The sequence below is a fragment of the Puccinia triticina genome, chromosome 17A, assembly GCF_026914185.1.
Source record: "Puccinia triticina chromosome 17A, complete sequence".
Lineage (NCBI taxonomy): Eukaryota > Fungi > Basidiomycota > Pucciniomycetes > Pucciniales > Pucciniaceae > Puccinia > Puccinia triticina.
Genome location: NC_070574.1, coordinates 3174747 through 3201907, shown reverse-complemented (window position 1 = coordinate 3201907; position 27161 = coordinate 3174747). Strand labels below are relative to the sequence as shown.

The following is a 27161-nucleotide window of genomic DNA, read 5'->3' as shown; positions in this document are numbered from 1 at the left end:
GGGTTTTCCCCCCAGTTCCTTTTCATATTCAGGTCATTTGCCAGTTTCCTCTCATCTTGTGCGCGCGTCTATTCCGCTGAGCCTCTGCATCCTGAAGAGCCCCACTTCAGAACCAGAAATATCCGCCTATATCCGCATGTTTCGGAACCTCGGGTTTCAGATATCTGTCTTGATCCGCGGTCCCTCGACAGATATCCCGGATTATCTACCGGATATCCCACGCGGGATACTGGCTAAGGGTTGAAGTGGTTATCGTGATGTGAATGTCTTTGGTGCACAGGAAATCAGTTCATCTGTAGGAAGACTTTCGGGATGAAACAGCTACGCTAGAAAGACTAAAAAAACGCCTGGCCAAACCTTCCAGCTAAATTACCCTTTTATTAATGATAATTCATATGACGTTGAGAAGCGAGAATCTTCATACAGGTTCCAATGCTCATCTCAGCAGCAGGGCTGCATGGTCAGCAAGTCTCCAAACCCCAAAGCCTATGAAGAGTGCCTGAGCTTAGCACGGGAACGAACATGCCGCCCAAATAGTAATATGTACAGATACATAAAATACAGGCACTTCTTGAGCTGGCACATCTCATCATCCGATTTGACTCAAGACCTATTGAACAAAACACCCTCACCCTCACCTGTTCGACACGTTATCCCACCAGCCGGCATGCAATCTTTGAGTTTTCTGGTACTCCTTTTGACTGCTTGTGCGTATCACATCCTCGCTCTCCAAAGCTCTTGAAATAATGGCGCGTTCCGCTGACCGGGACTTATCTTTCGCATCTCCTCTGTCCTCAGACGTTGCGACAGCACCAATTGGGTGAGTTTTGTATAGTGCTACTCCTCACTGAAACTGTCTGCATGTTCAGTTCCGTGTGCCTCTCCAAGCCTTGATGCCCGACTGATTACTGAAATCCCTTTGCGAGCTGCTTCAGTCCACGACGGAAGTCGCTTGCTATCGAGCCAAGCCTCTTGAGTCTCTTGGCACACTGGAAAGGAGATGGCTACAGCGGCGGCTACATCGGCGGGGGATATAGGGGAGGCGCTTTCGATCAGATGGGCGTTGATCGGATTGATTTCGTTCGAAGTAGCCCGGCTGCAGCAGCTACCGAGAGTTATCCGATTCTACGATCCTCGGATTACCCAATGGTCTTCTCGCTCAGTTAATCCAAGGGCTGGTTAACTACGTTCTCGTCGGGAATATCACCACCACATTGCTCATGATGAATTCACTCCCATTGCACACTCCAAAAATCCTCAAACCTATCTACATTCCAAACGAAAGCTGTTTATGGCTATCTACGTACTTCTTATATTTGCCAAAATTTCAATTAAAATTGTTTACCTTTCAGTGTCACGCATAGAGGCATGAAACATGGAACTGAGATATTCAATGAGTTCATTTCGTATTTAGATGATAGAACCACGTAAGGGAAGGAAGTTGGAATAGATCAAGTAAAGGGTATTCTATGGTTTTTTTTTCAGGACTGGAGTGACAGAGCCAAAGTCAGGATCTGGTAACTTGCATTTGAGTGAGGGACTAGACTAGTCTAAGAGCAACTCTACCACAAATCAGCAAAAAGATGTAAAGGTTCTCCATGGTCTTGCGCATCTTTTGTTCCCCCAAACCTGAATCACATCACGTGATATGGTGACACTTGAAAATGATCAAAAAAAGGTCAATTTCCTAATTCCCTCAGGCGGCGGGCATGACTTGAGTACCTCCTTTCGGGAAATCCTCCCGCCTTTTTCATGGGGGACTCGGTGACAATAAGGGTCATCCTTAGCCTACGTGTGACTCGAGTCCTAAAAGGCACTCCTTCGGAGACGCTTCACGCCTCCCATGCGCTGAGTCTTGGGTCCCGGAGAGGAGTTGTTACATTCGCTTCGAGACTTCTCCCGGAGAGCTCAGACCCCGGGGGATTGCCCGAGGGTTTTAGCAGGAAGAGTTGACCACTCGGACTGCCCCCCCTTCATCTCCGAAGACAACAACCAATACGACAGCCTGCAGCAACTTTCCACCGTCAATCGAGACTTGAAAACCCGGCGAACTACCAACTGACCTCACCTTCCGATCATCCGCTGCCAGAATCAGACCGGCCATGCCGCTGTCGGAATACGCCAGGTCGGAATATGAAGAGGATAGCGAGTTTGTGATGTCAGACGAGGTACGAGCAACTCATCCTTGAAACTGTACATATCCATTCCATGTAGATCTGTCTTGCTATCCTCAGCGCAAAAAGCCAGTGCATGTGTGTATACCCTGCTGCCAATACCGTCAATAGAACAGCTGCATACATGCATAGATCAGACGTCATCACACTGGTCAAAGGCAACAAAATGAAAACTAATTATTGTCAATTGTTTTCTTCATTTTTAAGGAAGACGACGGTGGAGCGGAGCATTCCTCTGAACTAGAACCTCATCATCATCAGCAATCATCTCCGATCGACAAACCGCGCCTGGAAATACTGGATGACTCACTCATCAATCCCAGCCTGAACTCTGCAAATCGTAACAGTCAGGTTCGATCCGCCCCCGGCAGTATCATCAGTAATGATGCCTCCAAGTTTATCAATCATGTCGATCTGGTGATGAACAAAATCAAAACATTAGAATCCGATAATCGTTGGCATAGGGTACTCAAACATCGCACCGGTGTCCAGGTCAGTATGTCTTTCAACTGCAAATGTACCCCCCCCCCCCCCCCCATCCTTCCTCTCAATATCTTGAACCTATCTGTCTGTCTAGCAACTTCAAGTCTTGATCAAATCCACTTCTTCTTAAATCGCATCTACCGTTGCACTGGATAATAATAATTTGTCTTGGAAAATATCAAATATCCCCCAATGATTCAGGTTTACGCCCAAAAGCACGCCAAGACTATCGGCAAAGCAAAGACCGTCCCCGTTTTCAAAGGCGTTGGTCTTATCAAGGGCTATTCCCCAGCTTCTGTGTTCGCTGTGATCGGTTCTAGTAAACTATGGGATGAATGGTCTGTAACTACTCTTTCGATTATCATCTTAAGCCCGCAGTGAGTTGCTTTGACTGACCTAGGCCCTCGTGCATCCATAACTACACTCAGGTATGAGGATGGTAACTTGGTCGAGAACCTCAGTGATCAAGTCAGTCTGACTTACATGTGCATGAAAGCTGGCATCGGAACTCGGTATGTCTCTCCCTGTTTCATTTAAGACTTATATTTCCGTACATCATCCACTGACCGAGCCCTTGCCCTTTTTTTGCGTAGGGTTCGAGACTTGTCTTTGGTGGAGAAATGTGAAGCAACAGCAGATGGTTCAATTTACTTTTGCGCCTCTTCAGTCGACACACCGCGAGTTCCAATCGTCCCTGGTAGAATTCGAGCTCACATCGAGTTGAATGGCTGGATACTTGAGCCCATCAAGCTTCCCGAATCCACACCTGGGGCAAGTACGACCGCTACCAAAGTGACTTATTACCTCCAAGTTAATGTCAAAACATTTGTAGCGGAGGCAGTCAGTAAGCGCTATCTGGCGAGGCGACCACTCTGCATCACCAAGATTGACGCTTATCTACAAAAGTATGGCTCCCCCGTCCAGCTCGAGGGTATCAGTGACGTCGAGGCACATCCACGCCAGGGGGGCAATCGCAGGAGCTATTCTCGAAATTTCATGTCGGTGAAACAGTTAAACTTCCCTAAAGAACTCGAGAATGGCGATAGTGGCCCGGCTAGTGCGCCTAACTCCCTTGGCTCTCGAGGAATGCGCTCTCATCTCAGCAGTATTGGCCCCTTTGGACAGAAAGTTCGAGCACGATTACCAAGTGCGGCTGTAGTACCTACCCTCAAGCGGAGTGACCCAAATATCCGCAAGCATGTGAAATCAATCCAGCCTGAAGATACTTCTTCAGCTCCTGTCAGTATACTCGCAAAACCACCGCAACCTCTGTTGATTGATCATGTCAAACCAAACCAAGAAAGTCACAACTGGGATTCGATTTCTCAAGCCCTCGAGCTATTCAATACATATTTAAAAGACTCTCACGCGAACCAACGAGATTGGAAGACATTCGAAAATTCGAACAACTCAGTTAGAATGTGGCTAAATTCTCAAATCGCCCAATCAGGCCAGAGGAGTCATAGAGAAGGACTCTTCCGGTTTCCCGTAGTCAAAAGTCAAACAATCCTGGACACTGTCAGAGATGGTCGACATTCGTGTTCAATCACTCCGGAGCAAGTATCATTGACTGTCCTGAGTAATATGGCACAACAGACATGGGATCAAAACTTTCACGGATATTCTAAGTTGGGAGGCCAGTCCCATCAGCATCAGTTGCTTTTGAATACAGATAACGGATTTGATCAAGGAACTTATCTTGGGACCATAAGAGCCGTCTATCCTCACATTCGCGACGAATCGATGTTCTGTTTCGATCAAGTTGTATTCCGACAACCTGCAGATTCTCAGACCGTAGGCTCGAAGATTGTCATCCTTCATCACTCGGTCGAAGACGAGGAAGGATATTCGAAGCGACTAGAAGAGAATAAAGATCTGCAGACCGACCATCCTGGAGCCAATTCACTCCTACGAGAAAAGGTTGAACAGAAATTGTTGAGCAAGATTGACGTATCAGGCTGGGTGATTGAGAGTGGGCCATTATCAGACCAAATTCAGATTACGCATCTTTCGGCATTGTCCTTGAACCTCAAAAATCAACCACCTACATCTACGAGCCAAACGACTTCGCTACCGGACTTCTTAACTAGACTGATTACTTCTAATATCGCTAGTCGACCTCAACAGGTCCGCGAGTTCATTCGCGACCACGGCTTCTCGCCGGGTTTTGTTAGATGGGCGGACGGCGAAATCCAGTACGATGGCGACTTTTTTCTCGAGGATTCCGAGCAAGTTTCGCCTGGCATCAACGCGGGTCAGGTTGAGTGGAGGTTTAGGAAGAAACGTCCCCTGCCCGGCCGCCAGACTCCTCTTCCCTTACCTTCGATCAAGGTGGGTACAGGCACCATTCAAACCTGTTGGTTTCAAGTGAGTCATTTGATTTCCTCTGCTGAATGCCGGAAAATCTAGGGACTCTCTTCTCACCAGAGTCTTTATGTTCCCTCCCAAAATCTCAAGTGGAGTGAACAAATGTATCCTCATGGGATCGATTTGACCCTTGAACCATCAGATGCAGCCGAAGTCCGCCTGGTTTCTGAAATGAATAACACGCTGCAGTTTGATTGGAGAGCTGATTCGGAGAGCTTGGTACACAGCGGATCGGCCGACGGGCCGATGACGATGATCAAACTGAGAGCCAAACGGATTCATTCTAGTGACTCGTCCACGCCGCATCGAGTGCTTTTCAACGGCTCTCGGTCTCTCGACACGGTCCATGTACAGCTCGACCCGTCGAAATTGAAGATGCAAGATGCCGTCGAAAGCCGCGATGACCGTGCCGGCCTCGAGAAAGACTCGGCCACCAAAGTCAATGGGGTCCATAAAGATACCTCCCTCGACCGGCCACCTACTTCCGCTCCACAAACTTCTTCCAAGCCAGGCCCGCTTGCGTCGAACAATCCTACCAACCCCCCTCTGGCCTCTTCGGTTACCCTAAATGAGCAGAAAAGGAGGTCTAGAGAAACAAATCAGCAACAGCAACAATATCTCTTCGAGCCCAATGTGGCTATCATTATCAACCAGGATATCTACTTTACTAGATCCCAGGTCTTTTTCTTCATCATTTGTCTCGGATTCGCTTACATATATGGTCGCTTCGGTTGATCAAGTCTTCTCTTTACGCACTCCTCTTGTTTTTATCATTCTTTCCTTTTTTAATTGCTTATCATTTTAGTTTCTATTAATCTTCTACATGATCATTGTTCTTATAGAAACCCTATCAATCTCAACATGTTCTCTTTATTCATCTACATCTCTTCTCTATTCTCTCGCTTTTTTCTTTAGTAGATACATCTATGGCGAGATGATCTCTGGGTATTTGTAGACAGAAGCGGATGTTTCTTGCTTAGGTGAGGAGGGGGAGCCGGTTGCTTATTTTTTTCTGTTTCTGTTTGTTTGTATGCATGTATGTATCTCCATGTAAGATGTCAAAAGAAGATGATCATGACAATAATATTGGTTGCAATGTCAGATACGTAAAATTGAGAATAAGACATGTGGATAATACAAGGTGGGATCCCCTGTTCAGGCTTGTTGTTCTCCACTTCCAAGCTGGCGGCGTGTGTTCCAGCTTTAGAAATTGACAGACATGGTCTGTAAGGAGGGTTTGTTCATGTTGTGACATTGTCTTATAGCTTGACTGCAACACATGTCACAGATCATTGTATATAATACTTAGTCTGATTTTTCCTCTCATACGTGAAAATAATCATCTATTCTGAGCCTCATCTCCAATAGAGTTGGTCAACTTGGTGTATGGTGTGGAGTAAAGTCAACAAGATACTATTGTGGCCAATCTGATCAAGGCAACAGAGGTGCGGGCATTTTTGGCAGTGGTAGTATATTTCTAAATCTTATACCTTCCCTCTGACTCTCCCAAACTTGTCTTCCGCTCTGCCCCCTGACATGTAAGGATCTCAAAGTTGGGTGACATAAAATCCTTGCATCATATCTAACTTAACAAAGTCCCTCTATTTGAGGGGGGACACTGTCCCGCCGGGACCCTCCGAAGGAGGGACTTACACCCAATGTCCAAGTTTGGGCTGACAGAATCAGAACAATGTCTTTTTTCAAATGTTTCTGGCTTCACCCTTTCCCATTGGGCAGCAAAGGTTTGGGGGAACAAAAGATTCACAAGATCAAGGAGAATCTCTCCAAATTTTTCTGAATTTTTCAAGGCCTTCAGAACCCCTCAGATCCATTTTTTGTGACTATCTGTGGTCCGCTTCATCCTATATTACAAAGTTCACACTGTACAGAATCCAAAACTCATGATGTTACAAGGGACATTGCAGATCAAGAAGACAGGTTGGGGATAGGTGGGTATAGTACATGGATAAAGAAGACTTTGGTCATCATGGAAATCCAAACAATAATGAAATTGGACAGGAAATGGATGGGAGAGAGCAGTTTTAAAAAAGTCCCCACCAAAAAACCAAATGCTGTCAGCCTGTAAGTCCGTTTAGCGCGTAAGTCCCTCCCTCCGGTCGGTGCAATGCGGCCAGTGTTTTACCACTCCACCTGTAGGAGGGTGGGACTTAGTTAAGTTAGGCATCATATACTCTTTGACCAAATCACAAAAAGTTGATGTGGAATTGTTCTGTAATGTGATCTACTATTGTTGAAACTATGATTCTCGACAAGGCTTTAGTGGCACAATGGAGGAGAAACAGTCTTGAGAGACTGGAGAGAAAAAGGGCAGCAAGAATGTTTTTCTCACTGGATGCGGCTCAGGTATGGAGGCGGAGAATGAAGGAGAGAACCGATGGTTTGGTTTGCATGACAATGCTATAATACAAATAGACTATGTACATGCAACAGACTTGTGGTTTTGAGATGAAATGAATAAGAAACCATATTGAATAAAGTACATTCTTTGAGACTACACATGAAGATATAAATGACTATCATAACTCTACTACTCAGGGTTCATGGACTACAAGGTGTGAGCTAGAAGTACTATTAACTTCCTAGTGATGCTTAAAGAAAGACAGAATCAATAAGGAATAAATTCAGAGACAACATGAGGAGGTATAAGTAAGAATAAGGAGTCAGAATTTCAACAACTATCATCCCTCTAACCCCTGCAATTTGGTCTATATCAGTTTTTAAGCAGTCAAATTGCACTCATAGGGCTTGAAATTTTTATGGTTTCAACTTGGAGAACCCTAATTTTTTGAAGCTTCCTTGCATGCAAAAAAAAAAAAAAAACCAAGTAACCAAAAAAATTGTAGTATTTGGGGACCTGGAATTCATGTGGGCCAAAAATTCTAAAACATTTATTGAATCATGAGATATCTAACAGAAGCTACTGTAGAATTTCTTAGCTAATTTTTACATTTGTCTTTGAAAACTTTGAAAATTTGAGCAATGCAAGAAAATATGCTGGTTTTTTTGGGGCGCATTACCAATATCCCCGGGCCGGTGATTAGGCGTGGTTCGGTTTGTTGAAATTGCTGTATGGCCTTCCGATACACTTCCAGGTCCAAAGGTGCCTTGGGATCGTCGGTTATCACGACCCAGGGGGTTTTCGGGCTTATCTTAAGTGAGCCTTCCTCTTGTGGCTTTAGGATCAATTTTTTTGTAGATATTTCGAATGGGAAAGCGACGAAGTAGTGAAGCGGCGTTTCTGAATCATTTTTGAGTGGTGTCTGATAAGAAAACAATTCAAATCCATCATGCCATCCCGCTGTATGTGAGGCGTCTGGATGCCATTCCGCTGCCTTGAGGCCTTCGCGTCCACAAAGAGCAACCCGGTAACTCTTCTCGTCAACGATGACTTCCTTGAATCCATCGAATGTTGTCTTGCCCTCGTGGAGTGAGCCTGCGAGGTTCTGACTAGACGAATGAGAGGCTTGGCGTTCTAAACCAGCGTCTTTTCCGGAATGGATGAGAGTTTGAGAGACGCTTCCACAAACGGAAGCAATGAGTACGCTTAGGATGATAATTGGCCGCATTGGAGTTCTATATATAAATTACGAGAAGTAGTAACCACATTCATCAGCTATGATTCCTCATCAGCTGATCTAAAAAAATGAAAACAGCACTGCCAGAAATTGCTCGTTAGACATGGCCATCTGTCCCGGAAACGTTGTAACAGGCTGTCCAACCGAGCACGAAATATCTCATGTAAGAACTAACCAGATAAACTAAAACTTACCTTGGGCAAGGGTTGCAGTGAGAAAAAGGAAGCTTGTCTTTTGGCCTGAGATGTCGGGAGACGAGCTCGCTGGAGCAGCTTATTTATATGCCTAGGTCCGTGACTGGTCGAGAATGTAGGATAGCGGAACATAATAGTCCGGTCCCCTGGACCCTGTACAGGTTTCACGACCCAGAGGACATGGCCGAGCACCCGACCCAACCGCTCCTATGACAGATATTGTAGCAGCCAGTTCATCTACGACTAACCCTGAGACACTTCATATGCTGGGAGGGAACTGGGCAGAACGGTTGAGCCGGCCGCGACGAGGTCGCGTGGTCCATGCACTCAACATGAAGCAACATATATATGTGGCGCGTCGCGGCTCTCCCTGATCCTTGTGACATCCAGCCTTGAGACAGGGATCCCAACTTCTCAAGCCTTTTCCCGGCGTCACAGACAGGCCCGAACTTAGCACAAGTCCCTCGCCTGCCGGGGGGCAGGGGCGCGAAGCGTCTCGCACGAAGTGCGACCTCCCGTCAGGGAGGGACTTGCGTGCAATCCACGATTCCTGGCGTGAGAGCCCCGCGTGCAGTTGGTGTTTTTTGCAGGTGGCCAACTTTGTGCCCCCAAATCTCCCACTTCCCAGAGGGCATGTTGCCCGCCCCTTGAACCGGTGAAAGACCTGCATCTCCTCTTCAAATTGGTGGTAGGCATGCCACCATTGCCCTCCTCCCATGAGCTGGAGATTGGCTCAAAGGAGCTCACTTTCCAAGAATCCTTTGAGATGACTAATAGAGTTGTACAATTCTATACAGTAAATCTCACTCCCTACACGGCCACTTTTCCTCCATGATTGGAAATTTCAACCGGGAGGATCAGGCATTATATCAGCAGCTACAAGGCCCAAATTGCATCAGAAGAAGCGCACTCCCAAGCACTTCTTAAGTCCAGAAGGGCAACCTCAACGGGCCAATGGTTGATGTTTAAAAATGAAAAGAGTGAAAAAAAGCCTGATACAGGCTGATATTCCTGGGGCTCTCAGGCCAGATACAGGTTTTTGCAGGTAAGCCTCTCTGTGAGACAGAGACCCTGCGGGGCTCTCACAGTGAGGCTTTGTTAAGCTCGAGACAGGCCGGGAAGATTGCCAGGGCACTAATCTAGGAGTCAGGACCCAAGCCTTCTGTTGGAGTGCGGGGTAGCCAACAAGGTAAACTTAAATCATCATGAGTTTATCCTTAGTGATGCATGTACCAAATCCTGTAGATACATGCATAACTGCAGCACAGTCCACTTGTACTTAGTCTACTCAACACGGCAGTACCAGGTCTCTTTTCTTCACCAAGTTTGGACCTGATACTGCACGTGCTTGAGCTTACCAGTGACGCACTTCTTAACGTCAGGTAAGCAGCAATCAACAACAAGTTTGGACCCAATACTGCACATGCTTGAGCTTACCAGTGACGCACTTCTTAACGTCATATTTGCATTTGCCCCTTGGGTGTCTTATACCTTCCCCCGGCGCTTTAGTGTAACGAACTCGGATGATAATTTGGACTTTTGTCCGTTTTGTTTGGCTGACTTATTGTTTATTTAGATCAATTAACTTCAATCGCTCATTGGATTGACCTTTGATGGAGATGATGTCATGTAATCTACATGGCAATGTTGTATTTCTCTTGTTGCGTCATCGGAGTCCTCTTGGATAAACTTCATAGCCTATACATAGCTAACTGAATAGTAGGCTGGTCCTCACAATTATATCTTGATCATCAAAAATAAATCACGTAGGCCCCGTTTGGCACCAATATAATCAGCGGCATGTTTCACAAATACTTCACAATTATATTGGTAAAATGCCAATGACGTTTGGCAAACCAATATATCCTATTTAAAATATGAAATAATTACAAATTACAGTTCCTACATGCCCATATATTGGCAGCTAAATCAGACCCACCCCTTGCAACTCCCAACCTCATCAAGTGGATACAACACTCCACTAGCTCAATTTATCCACTCAATGACCAACAGTTGGTCATTGAGTGGACTTATATATCCACTTGATGGCCCAGTTGGTCATTGAGTGGATACAACACTTCACTTGCTTGATGACCAACCAAGTCATCAACTGGACTTATCCATTCAATAGCCCGGTTGGTCATTGAGTGGATAAATACTCCACTTGATGGCCCGGTTGGTCATCAAGTGGAGTAGGTATCCACTCAGTGACTCGGTTGGTTGTTGAGTGGAACATACTCCACTCAATGACCAACCGGGCCATCGAGTGGATATAAATCCACTTGATGACCGTCCTGTTCATTGGGTGGACTACAATACATCCACTTGATGGCCGACTGGGTGAGGTGGGTCATAGGCTATAGCCACTTGATGACCTGGTGGGTGGTCATTGAGTGGAGGGCAAGTTCGTCCATTTGCTTTCTTGGTTGATCAAGAGGTGGGTGGTTGGATGGCTGGGTTTATTTCGATGTACTGACAAACGCCAGCAATATGTTGAATTGCATTATATTTTGGGTGAAATAATAAAAATGTCACGGATTATTTCACCAATTATATTGGCGCTAAACGGGGCCTTAATCTTTAAAGCTTATTACTTATCAAACAAAGAACTCAAAATTTTTGCCAAAGAAGTTAGTTTATGTCTCAATCTTCAGTGGCTGTTTCCCCTATCACTCCTATTTGAAACTCTCCTTGCTTTACATCTTCTCCACCTTCCAACACCCATCAACCAATCCCAATGAACATCCCCAACACACTTCAACCAATTCCAAACATCCCACCTCAATCAAATCCTTTCTTCTCTGTTAATTCGTCATTGCCCATTGATCACAACTCCCTTTGTTCATAAATTTCTCTCCACAAAAAATTCCGACTCCTAATACTCATGGCATTCCTCCGGTGGCGGTTCCTAGTGGAACACAAGGTGGTCAACTCGGTGTGGTATGCTTTATGGTTACCCATCTAGCCCATTTCAAAATTTCCTTTTTTCTCATATGTATACTCTCAAATCAACCAATATGGCTGCACCACTGGATTCTACGGCCAAAACTACACAGGACACCATGGACAACACACCTTACACCCCTCTGGATCAGAAGATACAACCCTTTCAAGACACCATCAGTCAGTTTCACACACACAAACACCATACTCAGGTCATGTAATCCGTTACATGAGCCAAACTTAACCAGGACATGTAATCTGTTACATGGACCACCCTGACAGCTTGTCTAACCTTTACATATACTCACCACCCCAAAAAGGATGGCAATGTGCATACATTGCCATGATCAATACATTGCTATTACATAGGTCTTACCCGGTCTTACCACCAAGTATAACCTTGTGATACAATCATGTAACTGAGATTTAAACTTGTTTTTACTTGGTTAACTGATCCCATCCCTCCCTACTCTATTGCACATACATCCTGGAAGTGATTTTGGATGATTGTCCAAAATCACTACTGAGCACCCTGGCTCTACACTGGAATTATCCAAGAGAAGCTTTAGAGCATGGCCATAAGCACACATTGCCTTTCTTTTTGGGGTGGTGCCAGGTGTTTGAGGAAAGTAAGAGGGTTGTTTCAGGAAAGCAAGAGGTGTTTTTGAGGGAAGTAAGATACATATAAGAGTTGTGTTAGAGCAATGTTAGAGCATGGCAATGTGCACTCATTGCCATCCTTTTTGGGGTGGTGACTTTACCTCATCAGCTGCACTCATTAAATTGTGCTATGCACATTTCATGCAGTGTCATGCAGTGTTACACCAGGAAAAAACAATTATCACTTGTCAACAAGTGACATAGCAAAGTACAAAGGGGCCTTTGTACTTTATTATGTCACTTGCAGACCAGTGATCATTGTTTTTTCCTGGTGTTATGCACACTTGATGCAGGCTTATGCAGTCTTATGCAGGTGCATGCAGACTAGTGTAATAGGGGCTGCAGTCTGATAGTTGACAGATGACATCATGCAGGTGTCAAGATAGCAAAAACCCCTCATGCAGCTTGCAGATGACATCATTTGACAGGCCAGGCCAGCTAAAACATCTCACCTCCTATTTCTCACTAGCTAAATTCCCTCATATGACATAATTACCTCATGTGACCTGTCAACCACCAGCCAAAATACCTCATTGTAGTCTTCAGGGCAGCTCAAACCCCTCATTCTCTTGTTCCCCTTGAGCTAAAATGTCTCACTCTTTTCTATTTACGGAGGCTCTCCTCCCCCCCAGTTGTAATTTCTCTCAGCAAACTACTTGCACTCAGCTTACCCCATAACAGTACAATACTTGCTCACTCTACAGTATTAGCCCCACTCTATATTGTGGTTTTACACCCTTACATACACCACGGACGTTTGCTCAGCACCTGTTTACAAGTGCCTTCGCACAATCCATGCCGAGGTTTGGTCCAATCCTTGTAAGGTACTGGTTCAAAGTTGGTTCGAAGTTGGTCTGATCTTGGTACGAAGACCAGTCCATGTAATGCACAATCTATACTGATGTTACCTGGAATCATGCCAGATGTTTTGTGTAATGTAATCGTATATTGTATACCATACCGTTATAGAACCTCAGGGCAACTTGATTCAATGGGGTATGTACTTTCTCCCGTTTTTTCTACCCAGGATCATCATGGTTTGGCCAATGAACTTTAGGTGTTTTTACCCCTCTGTAAAACCTTATCTCTGTTGACACCTATAAGTTTCTGCTTTGTAATAGTTGGAGAAGATAAATTTAAGAGACAGGAGTTGAAGCTGAAAGCCAACCCTCATCAATGAATTTGGCAGCCCAAGCCAATGTAAAAACCACTTGCAAAGGTAGTATATGGATCAGTTGTGCTAACCTTGATTGATAAGATATGTAAAACATATCCTCAAGGGGAAGATGATCGGCAGCCAACTGCTGATCTCAGTATGTTTTTTACCGATCAACAAAATCCACACTGTAATAAGCTTTTGGGTTTCTCTGTTTGAGCGGCCCAAAGATAGGGGTCACAGTCTATCTTTGTTTCAGTAAAGTTTGGGTATTGCATTATGTACTGTATCATCTGGTGCCCTAAAACCAAACTGAACTCAAAATGATAACCACCAAAGCCTGTCAATAGCCATATGGTATTGCACAGGGCATTTAAGAATTTTGGAACAAGTGCCGAATACAAGAATCTGATTCCTGTTTCAATTCCAACTTCACAACGCAAGACACTCCACCTCCTTCCGACCAACCCCAGCTCTTCATGTCGGAAATACTATGCCTTGGTCAATTTATCATACCTATGTGTCTGCCTATTCCCACTTCATTTCCTGATCACCCACAACAAGCCTTTCTACACCGAGGAACAAGCCGAGTCCATGTGTGGTGTACCCCCAAGCTTTTTTTTGGAGATCTTAGTCAACTCGAAAGCGAATTTATTGGTCCATTACTTGGTCCTGTGGGCAGCTGCTCAACACCAATAACTGAACAAGGAATGAGCGCATCTGACCCATCTCTCATAAAAATTCGAGCTTTTGTTGTAACTAAAATCTGTAAGGATCCCCAACTGAGGGGCTGCATCTTCAGTCCTGCTCGAAACGAATCAACTGTTCTAGCCGCATTCATGAACGCACGAATCAGTCTCTCCCCCATCTGGGACTACAATCCAAATCTCTTTTTCAATATACGGCAAACAGCTCTGGTAAAAAACCAGAATTGTGCACTACCAGACCTGGAATCGTTTCAGATAGTTCTCAGAAACTGTGTAACCAAGCTGAAAGAACACCAAATCACAGCTCTTCAGTTTCTGAAGATGAACGAATCGGCCAAAGATAGTAACATCAACGACTTGTGGAATCACTCTGTTAACAATTGGATACGGAATAGTTGTGACCCTACCAACTTACAAGTTCTCAAGACTGATGAATCTTCTCGCCGAGGATCGATACTTGCTGATGATATGGGCTTGGGAAAAACTCTGACCACCCTGGCACTTGTTCTAGCGACTAGAGATTTGGCCAAAACTTTCCAGACAAGCCTTTCAAATGATCAGCACATTCACTCTGCAGCGACTCTCATCATTTGCCCCTTGGCAACCTTGTCTAACTGGGAAAACGAGATTAGGATCCACTTTAAGGAGAGAGCCATACCTTACATGATCTTCCATGGAAGGGACCGTGGAAACATTACCCGGGAAGATCTATTGTCTTCACTGGTGGTTTTGACAACATACGAGATGGTGGGAACCTCTGGAAACCGGCTACACACGAATCAAATCACTATTGAATCTCTGGAGTTATTTTGGTTCAGAATTGTCTTGGATGAGGCTCAGTAGGTTTCCATAATTGTATAAATTTCATGAGTAAATGAAAAAACATTGGCTGACTATATAAACTATTCAGTATGATTCGGAATCCCACAGCCAACAGGACAATCAACATTCTCAAACTAAAATCAAAACTGGTCTTGTGCCTCACGGGAACACCATTCCAGAATCAACTTACCGACGTCCAAAGCTTGATCACTCTCTTGAAAATTTCACCTTGGGATGAGGAATGGATCTGGAGACAGCACCTTATCCCAGGGATGAATGTTGGTGCGCAGGATGCAATCAAGACGTTGAACCGGCTGATGGAAACTGTATGCTTGAGGAGGACAAAGGATGTGCTGTTGAATCTTCCTCCAAAGATAGAAAAAGTCATAGTAGTGAGCTTAGGCGCACCATGGGAGGGTATCTTGAGGGACTTTCATCAATCGTTCATTCAGCTCTTTGGAAGACTTCGATCCCCTGGCAAGCCGTGGGATTCATCAGAATTCTTCCGACAGCTGACTATGATAAGACAATTCTGCAACCACCCAGTCTTTGCACGTGATAATATGGCCTTTTGGTGGAATTGGTGCTGGCAAGACTCGGCAAAATTGGTACACCTGGTAGAGAACCTTCGAGAATTTTTAGTGGGTGGAAACGGGATTCAGAGACCAAAGGCAGTAGTTTTTTCAAGCTTTGTTTCTTATCTTGAGATGTAAGTAATCTCCTTCATCTCATGGCATTTGGAGATAAACAAACTGACATAGCATGTGACTCAATTCAACAAGAATTGAAAAAGCACTCAATGAAAAAAAGTTGGTTTCAACATGGCTTGTAGGGAGCTTGAGTATAGCAAAAAGGGATGAAAACCTATCTCGATTTTGATCAGATCAAAACTGTAACATCCTACTGGCTTCGATACAAGCAGCGGGGGTTGGAATAGATTTGAGATGTGCACAAAATGTATATGTGATGGTAAGCAGCTAGGTTAATGTGTTTTGCCAAGAATAACAAGATCTGACCCTGGTTGTGGTGTCTCAGGAACCAAGTTGGAATCCAGCAATGGAAGCTCAAGCTATAGATCGTCTTTACCGCCTTGGACAAACAAATAGGGTTTGTGTTTATAGATACTATGTAGAAGGGACTCTGGAGATGAATATACACCAGGTTCAAAATAGGAAAGGAGAATTGGCATTGTACGTATTTCTTGAGCTGTCCACATCTTGTGAAGGGTGTTATTAATTACGGATCTTCTGGGCAAAAATTTATTTTTGGTCTCAGGCTGAGTGTACCATCGCACGGAAATGAGGAATATGAGTGTGCACAATTGCTGATGAGCAACTTGTCAAATTAGTTTGGTGATAAGAATATTTATGAATCACAGGGAACTTTGGTCAATAATAATAGTTTTGAAAAATCTATTTCGGGCTTTGGAGCAAGGAGCTTGATTTGAATTTCGGACAAGGTGGCCAAATATTCTGGAGAATAACAGTTGATTGGTAAATTCCTGGGAACATTGCTGAGGGGTGCTTCGGAAGTTGCAGATGTTGATGCAGCTCGGCGACTTTCAAGATTGAATGATGTGACAAAGTGTTTTCCTCTCGTATTGATCATTTTGTGGATGTGAAGATCGTCAAGCTGAGAGGCAAGCATAGAAAATTCCACTGAACGCCAGGGTAGGGGAATTCTATTGAATGTCTTTTTTGATTCAGCCTCGGTCTCAGAACTGCATTTGATGTTATCGAAAAGCTCCATTTCAGTGAGAGATAGTGGTAGTTTTGAGAGTATTTCCTGTCTGTGTTTCTGAAGCTGCAGATGAATAAGGTGGTTCACATAAGTAAAAGCTGCTATCAAGTGTCATTTAGACTGATTTCTCACTTGTAATCGGAGTTTGGACTTTTTTTCAGATTGCTTCTTTTCACCTCTGCGTTTGGGCGAAAAACACCCCAATCGGAGTCCTTCCTGTCGTCCCAGAAACCACCGGTGTAGGATTCCAGTGCAAATGATTTTGTTGGAAGTTTCATTCGGATCGAGGTGAAATGGTTGGAGGGCACCAGTCTTGTGAGCATAGCACCAATGCTTCAGTATGAATTTGCAGAGTAACTGGTTCCATCTTGTGTCCCATGGTTCTTCCCAGGCAAACGTCCAGCCTGGGAAACCAGATTGGTCTAGATCCTTGAGGAATATCTGCCTGTAAATCGGAGGAATCTTCTCGGAAACCGGGTTAGAAGTGGTTGCTTTGATGGGATCAATGGGGTGTAGTAGAATTGAGTCCGGTAATGAGGAAGCAGAATTGAGGTTATCAGGGGAGGGAATCTGCTTCCAGGCGTCTGATGGGACCTTGAGATTGAGCTCCAACAGTGTCTGAGTTAACGAATATATACTACGACACAGAGGTGAAGTGGACTTTGGAAGGATGCTTGAATATAAACTGTTAAGTTTCCGTCCACCTATTGGGGGCTTGCCATTGTTTTGAAAGCATAATTTTCTAGTGGATTGGAGATCCATATTTTGATGGAGGTACAGGAGGCAGATTTAGGTTGAGTTGGGGGGGAGGGATTATATATGTTTTGTGTTTGAGAAAGTGAGAGGGGTACCTAGCGACTACAATTTCTGGGACAAGGGGATACCAGCCTGCAGTGAATCATGAAAGGATACCTTGAATACGAAGCTGACAGAAGTGATGTTGATGCTTGGAATATCTTGGTTGCGTTGGTGCACAAAGATAAAAAAGGGGAGGAAGTCGTGCCACACAAACGTACGACCGTACGTTTGTGTGACACAGATGTTGCCAGGTGGCGTCATATTGGAATTAGTGCATACTTGCATGAATCAGCTATACAACCTGTCTGATATGTATGTACATAAATGCAAATATCAAATTCCATAACCTTCCGATTCAACCACATCATAAAGACACATGTATGCAAACATCATTCCAATACAAAAGCTGCATGCAATATAGCCTACTCGGCTGCGAGGTGGGTGTACTCAGCTCAACGGGTCTTGCAGCCAAGACTCAAATTTTTTTCAATGCTCTCAGCCAAAGAGAAACAAAGGGTTCGATTTCTGCACGCTTCACAGAGAAGTCCACCGAAACAGTTTCAGAAGAAATAAATCACTCTACACTTTGGGATTGTTGGTAACTGGAAACAATCTTGAGAAATAATTTGGGTGTCACTTGGGAGAAACAAAACCTACGATCATAACAGATATCATTGTTTTATGTGGTGGGTAGTATGTAGTTTTAGATAAATAAAGATCTAAGACTTCGAGCTTCAAGTGGATTCTGATGTAGCACTACCGAGGAATATTGAGGGCTGTGTATTAAGTGCCAAATGGACCTGATCAGGACCTTTCCTGCCTGCAAAAAAGAGAGGAAAACTTACGTAGCAGGAGTTACTTTTGGGGTGCAGCCATTGAGCGTCCTGTAGATACTGCATCACCCATTTCAATAGGGTATCGCACAACAGGTCCTGGAAATCACCGCAGAAAACAAGGTAAGCAGAAACCATGGCAATATAAGGATGCGATAATGTGCTTGCCTATTCCGAGCCTATTTCTTCTGGCATTCCAGCAAGCCATCACGTCCGGAAGAGCACATTGAGGAATTTTAAGGTCTAGTGCACCACTATCGATCTTTCCTTGTAAAACTATGTGACCTTCCCAATCATTTGTATCCCTGGTGCGAGCTTTGACTGCAGGATCCAGTTCTATCTCCTCTAAGGTTCTATCTACCCAAAGCTGCATATCTTGGAGCCATTTCAACTGGAGTGGACTAAATTTTAAAGTGGAATAAGTAGTGTGCACCATTTTTGTGGATCTTGGACGATTGTTGACGCAGAAAGCAGTCTGGGGGAACACTACACCAGAAGGGGAAATCTATTTATGATATCTCCATGATCTATCAAATGATATAATATTTGGTTCGTAAAACTAGGGACCGGCCCCCTGTGTCTAGTTTGATAAGCAAGAAGAATGATATTAAACTACATTCAGCATAAGTCGTTAAGGTGGACATCCCAGATACAATCATTTACGCAAATATTGCAGCACATGTGCACACTTGCACAGCACAACTTAAAACTCTGTTGCATGTGATATTCTACTTGTGACGATGAGACACTGAAATCACACCAGATGGCTACAGAACAAGTTGGAATACACAATAATGCAAGCATGTGATTCCGTTAAATACATCTGACAAATCTGCAGAAATGCTGATCCTTGCTGTGTATATGGGGCCACAGTAGAAAATTTCTGAACATCATCATCTGAAACCCAAGTACCACCACCCCTGCTTGACCCAGTTCAATCACACTTGTTCCTCCCCACCACTCTCACTCTCGATACAATCGCTAAATACCTACTATCCTAAATCATTAATATGTCACTCTATGTCTGTAACTGTGAGCAGGCCTCTTGTCGCACTGCACAACACACGGTGGAAGGAGTTGGAGTTCTTCCAGGAAGGGTGTTGTCCCGCCAGGTGTATCAAGATCACCAAAGGAAGGAAGCTCAGAGGTGTGCAAGGGAGAGGGCACAGCTTGAGAAACCTCAAGGAAAATCGGATTCAATCCAAGTAAGTTATTAAGTATGCATGTCATATTCCTGTATTCTGTTGCTGTGCCTGACCCAGAGTTTGATCAGTTGCCTGCGACAGACTCAACCTCAGATAAACGAGCCGTGGACCGTCCACCTTTCTTAGAGGGGGACTTTTGTATGCAAGTGATGATTCAAATGACCAAATTGGTCTTCAGCGGTCACCTAAGTAAAGAATCGGCAAACTCGTTCCTTTTGGCCGCAAGGCAGAATGTTGTCCTTCTTGCAAATATATGGGGTTCCCTACATGGGAAATCTATAGATCCGACTCCTATTGTCCAACAGATTCCTTCTACTCGGGAATCAGTTACTCACCGTCTTGGACGCATTCCAAAACTAACCTCTCAAATATGTTGCAAGAAATGCTTTGCCTTGTATCCAAATGAAACAAAGGTTACTAAATGCACCGAACTCTTCTTTTCAAAGTATCGAATGTTTGAAAAGTGGAACGAGTCACAACAAGTTGTCCCCCAATGCAATCAAGCTCTATCGCGCACTAACTCCCGGGGTGCTCCAAAACCCTTTCGAACATTTAATTACTTGACTTTAAAATCTTGGCTGAAAGATCGACTCCTCAATCAACAATTCAAAACCTTACTCGATTCCAGTTTGGCTGCGCTAGAGAGAACTACTGATCAGGAATTGGAGGATGTTTGGCATGGAAGCGTGTGGCGAGAATTTCCCAACAACAATGAGGGAGAAGGAATATTCACAAGCAGCTCGGGAAATCTGGTATTTAGTCTTTATCTCGACTGGTTTAATGCTGGCGGAACATCCAATCTTGGGAAAAAGAACTCCCTGGGGGCGATTATGCTGGTCTGTCTGAATCTCCCGCCCACTCAACGATACAAAGTTGAGAACATCTATCTTTTTGGTATAATTCCTGGACCCACAGAGCCCAGTCTTGAACAAGTCAACCACCTCCTGCAGCCTCTAGTCGAGGAGCTTAAAACATTTTGGGCTCCTGGTCACTTCTTTGACTCGACTGCTACTCACCCGACCGGACGTAATATCAGAGTTGCAATATTTCCACTTATTGCAGACCTCCCAGCTATTCGAAAGGCGGCTGGATTTGGAAGCCATCAAGCCAGTCTCTTTTGTTCATTTTGCCTTTTGGACAAGAAAGACATTGAAGAGACAGACAAATCAAAGTTCCCTCTCCGCAACCATGTTGAGCACCTTGCCCGCGCATCCGACTGGCTGAAATGTAACAGCCTCCCCGATTGTAAAGAACTTGTCAAGAAGTATGGAGCACGATGGAGCGTACTAAACGAGCTCCCCTACTGGCGTCCTGTTGAATATTGCTCGATTGAGTTGATGCATGCGTTGGTGCTTGGTGATCTGAAGGATCACAGCATGCGCTTTTTGGCCCTGCCTACTGTTGGGGAAGAGCTGAAGAAGATCAGAGAAAAGGACAAAGGTTGGCAGAATGATCAGTCATACTCCGAAACTCCCTACACAGATGCATTCGGCCCCAAGGCAAAGGACTACGTAAACAAGGGGAAGGGCAAACAAAAACGAGATCCCATTCCAGAGAGCTCAACTGCCGCAAGACCAACCAAAAAAATATGTGTCATCGGTGAAGATGAAGGGGGATTCACGATTCCCAGTACTTCAGTTGTGGATAAAGGATCTACCGCAAATATATGCTCTTCCAGCTCAAGTTCCCAAAGTGGAAGTTTAGGGGACTCTAGTACGTCATCAACTCACTCATATCAACTTCGGCTCAGGAAACAAACAATGTATGATATGAGTGAACAAGATTTAGCTAGCTCCGCCGGGTATTCTTCTGATGCAAGCGACAAGACAGCAAGAGCGGTGCGGAAAGGGAAAAAACCCCAGAAGAAACTAGATGAAGATGACAACAATCAATTTAAGCTAACGCCGATTGAGCTGGATGTTGTGAGACAAACAATCATGCACACCCAGGTACCTTCGTGGCTTGACCGTGTACCCCATAACTTGGGGGAAGCCAACCATGGATCTTTGAAGGCTGCCAAATGGTTAATCTTATACAAAGTATACTACACTATATCTCTGATTCCCCTCTGGACCAAACCTGATGCTGCAGCAGAAACGTAAAAAGAGAGAAAGCGTGTCTCTTCACTACTTCAATCCACGACACTCTTGTCCAAGATTACCCACTTCCTAACTCTTCCAAGAATCAGATTAACCGATCTCGATGAATTTGAAAATCTGTTACTAAACTACCGTAAATACCTCCAAACACATTGGCCTGAAAAAAACAGTCGGCCAAACCTTCACCTGACGCAACATTTCCCCGAGGTAATCCGGCGTTTTGGACCTCCTCGATCTACTGCTGCATGGGCCCAAGAGCGTGTGAATGGAATTCTGCAAAAGATTCCAACCAATCACCACCTGGGTACGTGTTTACCAGTGTACCCTTTTTATATCTTCAAATACATACTGATGAATTGAAACTACCTGTAGACAAGATTCCCAAGACGTTATTAAAATCATGGCACATCAATTCCAGCTTCCAACTCCTTCTGAATAGTCAAACAAGAGATACAAACGCGAATGAGGAAATCACAAATAAAGACAAAGATCGACAGTTTGAACTCAAGGGGCCTCTGTTGACAAAGTGGAAAAGAGCGGCGGCTGGGAAAAAGGACTTGAGGGGGAAGCTAGGTGACGATCAGCTGGCCCTGAACCCCAATGTGGTCACTGAAAAAGACTTCGAAGTCAACGGGAAACGTTTCACCACTGGTGAACAGCACAAGGGGAATAGCCTGGTCAAATTTTTTCTCGGGAAAGACCAAAGATTTGGCCAAATCGAAAGGATATTCTCATCAATCCAAACACCGAAAAAAATTTGGGTCATTGTTAAACCTTTTGAAGAAGTACAACGAAATGAGGATCCATACAGAGATTATCCAGATCTGAATTGCCAATTGGTTTGCGCTGATTATGAGGCTGCTGCAGTGATCAGTACTGAAGGAATAATCGGACATGCTGCAATGCTCAGTCATCAAAGTGGTACTTTTGGAATTTCAACTGCAACAGTCAGCGCTGTTGGATTGGGAACATCAGTAAGTAAGATTCACACCGCATGGTCTGATGTAGTGCTGACTCTGTAATATTTGTTTTTCCATGCAGGGTTGGGAGGCTCTTTGAGGTGTGCACAGAGCGGGGAAGGTGGCAGTCACAATTTGACCAAATATTTGTTTGTTTGTAATTTTGAAAGGGAAATAAGATTAGAAAGAACCCTATGTTATCATGTACAGGAGCATGCCCAATCCCGCAATGTTTCAAAGCAGTTCACATATATCTTCAGATGACCTTCAAGCTTGGGCTGAACCCATCTCCAACCGATTGTCCTGAGTTCCATTTGTAGACCCACCTCTCATCCACCTTATCCTGGTGTATAATAGATTCCGAAATCAAAGTCTGTTATCCTTCCGTTCTTGATCATGGCCTGCAACCCAACCAACAGCTCTTCTGGAGGTACTGGTGCCCCTGTACCCCTTATCGGTGAAGACAATGCCAATCAATCCCAAGAGCCTCTCTCAAAAGACAAAGAAATGATTGCCTCTGTTGTTGCCAGTCTCATTCCCAAATTCAAAGTTCAAGCTAGCGCAACTCCGATGGAAACAGATCAAGGTACAGCAGCCCAGGGTGAGTCAACCATAGTATCCTCTCTTCAAACTGAATGCTGTTGGTTGATGAAATTCTGGTTGCAGGCGAGTCCTCCAACACATCATCTCAACCACCATTGCTGCCGCAAGACCCACAGCTCTCGGCCAAGTTTATTGTTGAGCAGTCCCGACTGGAGAAGTCAAGTGCCGAAGAAGCTGCAGGAAAAAAACGAACACAGCGCCGTGTGAAGTCTATAGCCAAGAGGACTACAACCATTCAGCATTTCGAGCCGATCTCTTGAGGGATTCAGTTTTTCATCAAGTCATTTCTTGGTGGTCCGGATAAGCCACAAGATTTTCCATCACCACCTTTGGAGAATGAGAAGAAAGCCCAGTATTGGATCAAAAGGCGTGCTCAGTTCATCTTGAAGCAGCTTGATAGTATTTGTTGCAGTCTGTCCGACAAACCAATTCTAGAACAAGATTACTTTGTAGCTCAAGCCGAATCTGAAATCCGTAAGAATATCAAACCACCTCCATTCACCTCTGCTCCTAAAAAGGGTGACCTTCGAGGCGGCAAGCCAATCAGCCCTCAGACTAGGGGGGAAGTGGAGAGAGCCCTCGCTTTGGCAGGAATTTCCAGAATGACGTTTGATTGGACGGTGAAGCCGATGGACCATTCTCCTTGGAACTTGGCGGTGATAGATGTGATGGGGAAGAAGTCTGTGGAGTGGCTCAGTACGACCATGAAGATAAGTGAGGAAGAGGCAGCTCAGGCACCAGCGATCATTCAACAATGGCTCCGTGGCAAATATGAAGAAATTCAGAAATTTGGCAGTGTGGACGTGACAAAATTCGAATCTGATAAAAAGTCGAGGTTAGTCAGGGCCCAGTATACCCAATGGCGCAAGAAAGTAAGTTGTGTACCTCAGAAAAAACGTGGAGTAGAGCAGCCGCACTGATATCCACTATGTACCAGATTTGTGAAAACAGATGCGCAATGGCTGCAAAGCTGTACCCCAACAATCATCAACTCGCTGTGGTCCTTGCGGATAAGGATACTCATTCCGATATTGAAGAGGGGGCAAGCGCTTCTGTTCAACCCACCAGAATTCTCCCGGTGTGGCGGTCCGATTCACTTACAACCATTCTCCACGGCCTTGACAAGATGGTTCTTGCTCAAGCTCAACATCACAAGACGAAATCAGTGAACAATAATGTCTATGGACGCTTCAAGTCTTCTCATGGTCATACTAAGGGTATTAATGGAGTCCCTTGCAATCTTCCCACCGATTGCTACTCCAATGCTTGGCGAAATTGGTTGTGTAAATTTGAACAAGATACAGTCTCTCAAGTGCCCCCTTTCAACATCGAAGATCTTGCCAAAGGAATGGAAAGCCTTGTGACGTTAAATCCTCAGTCTGGACCAGGACCAACTGGAAGCGCCCCAAATCCTGCACCTGCTCCACAACCAAGCCCAGCAAACCCTCAAACCGGTGGTCAACCAGGCCCGAGCGGGACCGGATCTATGCATGTTGACTAGCCCTTTTCATTTTTGTTTTGTATCATGAAATTTTGGACTGAACAGGAGTGATGTGTAGTTGGAAGCTGTGGTGCTTGTTTTTTACCATATCTGGTTGTATTTACTAGTTTTTTGTCTTATTGTGGCTGATACGTTGTGTGAAGTCTTTGGTGGCGCTGGTTCAACTCGTGTGATTGTCTGCAGGCAAGCTAGCTGCAGGACTGTGTCACACAAACGTACGGCCGTACGTTTGTGTGACACAGTCTGGTGGGTGCAATCCCCAAGTATCAGATGCATGCTTATGTAACAGGAGTTAGTGAGGTGAACAATTTTCAAGCCCAGATCCAAATTTTGGGCACCGCCCTGTTGGAAGACAATCCAAAGTCTGCCACAACCCAAGTGGAACTTAGGGGATTTCTGGACTTGTCCCAGACTTCCAACTGCCTTGTGAATCTCGTGTGCACCCATACTAGCTAAGTGGCAGCTAGGAGAGTGCCTGCCTCAACCCATTCAGTTTGAATAGCTGATGTGGGCGGTGATTTACTGTTTAAATCCTTGCTTGATCCACAAGACTAAGCGGGAGGCCGGCCTTTGAGTGGGGTGAGCTTGAATTCAAATATATACAAGATTCATCTAGAAGGGCATAATGATGACGGCACCCACCACTTCTTACAAAGGATTATCCACTATGTGACATGATAAGCTCTGTGAGACCAAACATATCTAGGGAAGATGCGGTCAAAGGGGTAGATTGTGGGTGCACAAAGGGACAAAAATTTGCACTCAGCGGTATCTGAGGCGTACCACACTGGGGAGAATTAATATAAATAGACTCCCCCCTTGCCCATTTGCGCTTCATTCCTCCCTCCCATCCAAAATCCAACACGTCCACTTTCCTCTTATCCACAAAAGACTACTCCCTTCCTTCCCATCACACACCTTCCAACTCTCAAGCTTTCCAAAATGACTTTGCCATCACCCGAAAATCCAAGCCCTGATAATACACCCAAATTGCAAGACACGGTGATTCCCAGCAACCACGGAACTCCTCCCCCAAGTAAGTACCAGCTATGTATGTTTTACAGATACATAAAATCTAATTCCCCCCCCTTCTTATACAGCCCAAGCAGTACTAGATATGAACTTCCCCGGCTGTGCAGCACCCCCTGCTCCCATCCTTCCTGCACCCTCATTTCAAGAATTCTCAAGGAACTCCAACGATCCAACATCGGCTGCCCCACTCAACCCCAGCGAGCCCATCCTCGATATGGAAATTCAACAAATCACATCTGAAGAATTCAACCAAAACCTGAATGAAGCCGAGCAAGCCACACGTATATTACGCCGTCTCAAACTGCCGAAGACCACCAAGGAGATAGTGAACACACTTGAGAAGGCTTTGACTAGCACCAAGCGAAGTGGGTATTTCTCCTCAACTCTCTCCTCGACCATCATCACATCACAGCTTACGTTTCACACACATTCCATTGCAGCTTGGGAAGAGACTGGTGAAATCCCCAAAGATGAAGAAATTAAGATCCACCAAAGCTCCACAAAAATTCACCCGCCCACAACCTCAACCGCTTCCAAGCAGCCTACCAGGAAGAAACCAAAAACCCGCAAGGGTAACTCAGTCAAACCAGTCGACTTGTTGAACCCAAAGCCCGATTCTTCACCAACAATCACCGGCCCCATAGGTTCTGACCAAACAGCACCTCCTTCCCAGCCAGCTCCCAATGTGTCTAGCGGTCAACCTGCTGAATCAACACTCAAGGACGTTCAGCATTTCTCGGACAAACAGCACCAACATTCTGAAATTCCAGCCGGAGATCAAGGTCAAACCAACGCGCCAGCTGACCCACTTCTGGATCCTTCCTCAGTTCCACCTCCCAATCCACTGTCTGAGCCAGTACCACCCGAACAGGAGCCACCAACCTCAATCCCTACCTCTCTCCTCCCTAGTCCACATCCACCATCTCAAACACCTGGCGTCCCATCTGCCTCCACAAGCTCTCTCCCACACGGAAATCAACCACCACAAACTCCTTCCGATGTGCCACCACAGCCCACCACCAGTTCAGAATCTGCTGTACCTACCACAAACAACCCTCTTGAAGCAGGAGACAAGCTTCCCAACGATACATCCACCCCTCTCACCAACAGCAACCTTACGATCATCAAGTCGGTCAATGTTAGAATCAAGCTGGTCAAGCTCCATCAGGAACTCGACGGGGTAAAACCCAACTGGAATAAGTATCAGGATATGTGGAAATCTCTATCCAAACTGGTCCAGTTCCGAGCCAGATCAATGGAAACCGAGGCACCTCACAACCCTGACTTCC

The 27161-nt window shown here is 45.0% G+C and overlaps 4 protein-coding genes across 4 annotated transcripts; 3 read left to right on the top strand and 1 right to left on the bottom strand.

Moving 5' to 3' along the window:
* Positions 1-457: 457 nt before the first annotated feature.
* Positions 458-1167, top strand: PtA15_17A284 (uncharacterized protein; the record flags this gene model as incomplete). Its single annotated transcript, XM_053164384.1, has 3 exons — positions 458-707; positions 799-820; positions 927-1167. 3 exons carry the CDS (start codon positions 458-460, stop codon positions 1165-1167), a joined length of 513 nt encoding a protein of 170 aa, XP_053028357.1.
* A 935-nt stretch (positions 1168-2102) lies between these two features.
* Positions 2103-5759, top strand: PtA15_17A283 (uncharacterized protein; the record flags this gene model as incomplete). Its single annotated transcript, XM_053164383.1, has 6 exons — positions 2103-2168; positions 2382-2666; positions 2859-2995; positions 3086-3169; positions 3251-5024; positions 5115-5759. The coding sequence occupies 6 exons, from the start codon at positions 2103-2105 to the stop codon at positions 5757-5759; spliced, it is 2991 nt and encodes a 996-aa protein (XP_053028356.1).
* A 2529-nt stretch (positions 5760-8288) lies between these two features.
* On the bottom strand, positions 8289-10484 carry PtA15_17A282 (uncharacterized protein; the record flags this gene model as incomplete). Its single annotated transcript, XM_053164382.1, has 3 exons — positions 8289-8305; positions 8398-8561; positions 10453-10484. The coding sequence occupies 3 exons, from the start codon at positions 10482-10484 to the stop codon at positions 8289-8291; spliced, it is 213 nt and encodes a 70-aa protein (XP_053028355.1).
* A 15298-nt stretch (positions 10485-25782) lies between these two features.
* PtA15_17A281 (uncharacterized protein) lies at positions 25783-26781 on the top strand (the record flags this gene model as incomplete). The annotated part of the gene is made up of 3 exons (XM_053164381.1): positions 25783-25876; positions 26532-26654; positions 26744-26781. 3 exons carry the CDS (start codon positions 25783-25785, stop codon positions 26779-26781), a joined length of 255 nt encoding a protein of 84 aa, XP_053028354.1.
* Positions 26782-27161: the final 380 nt, after the last annotated feature.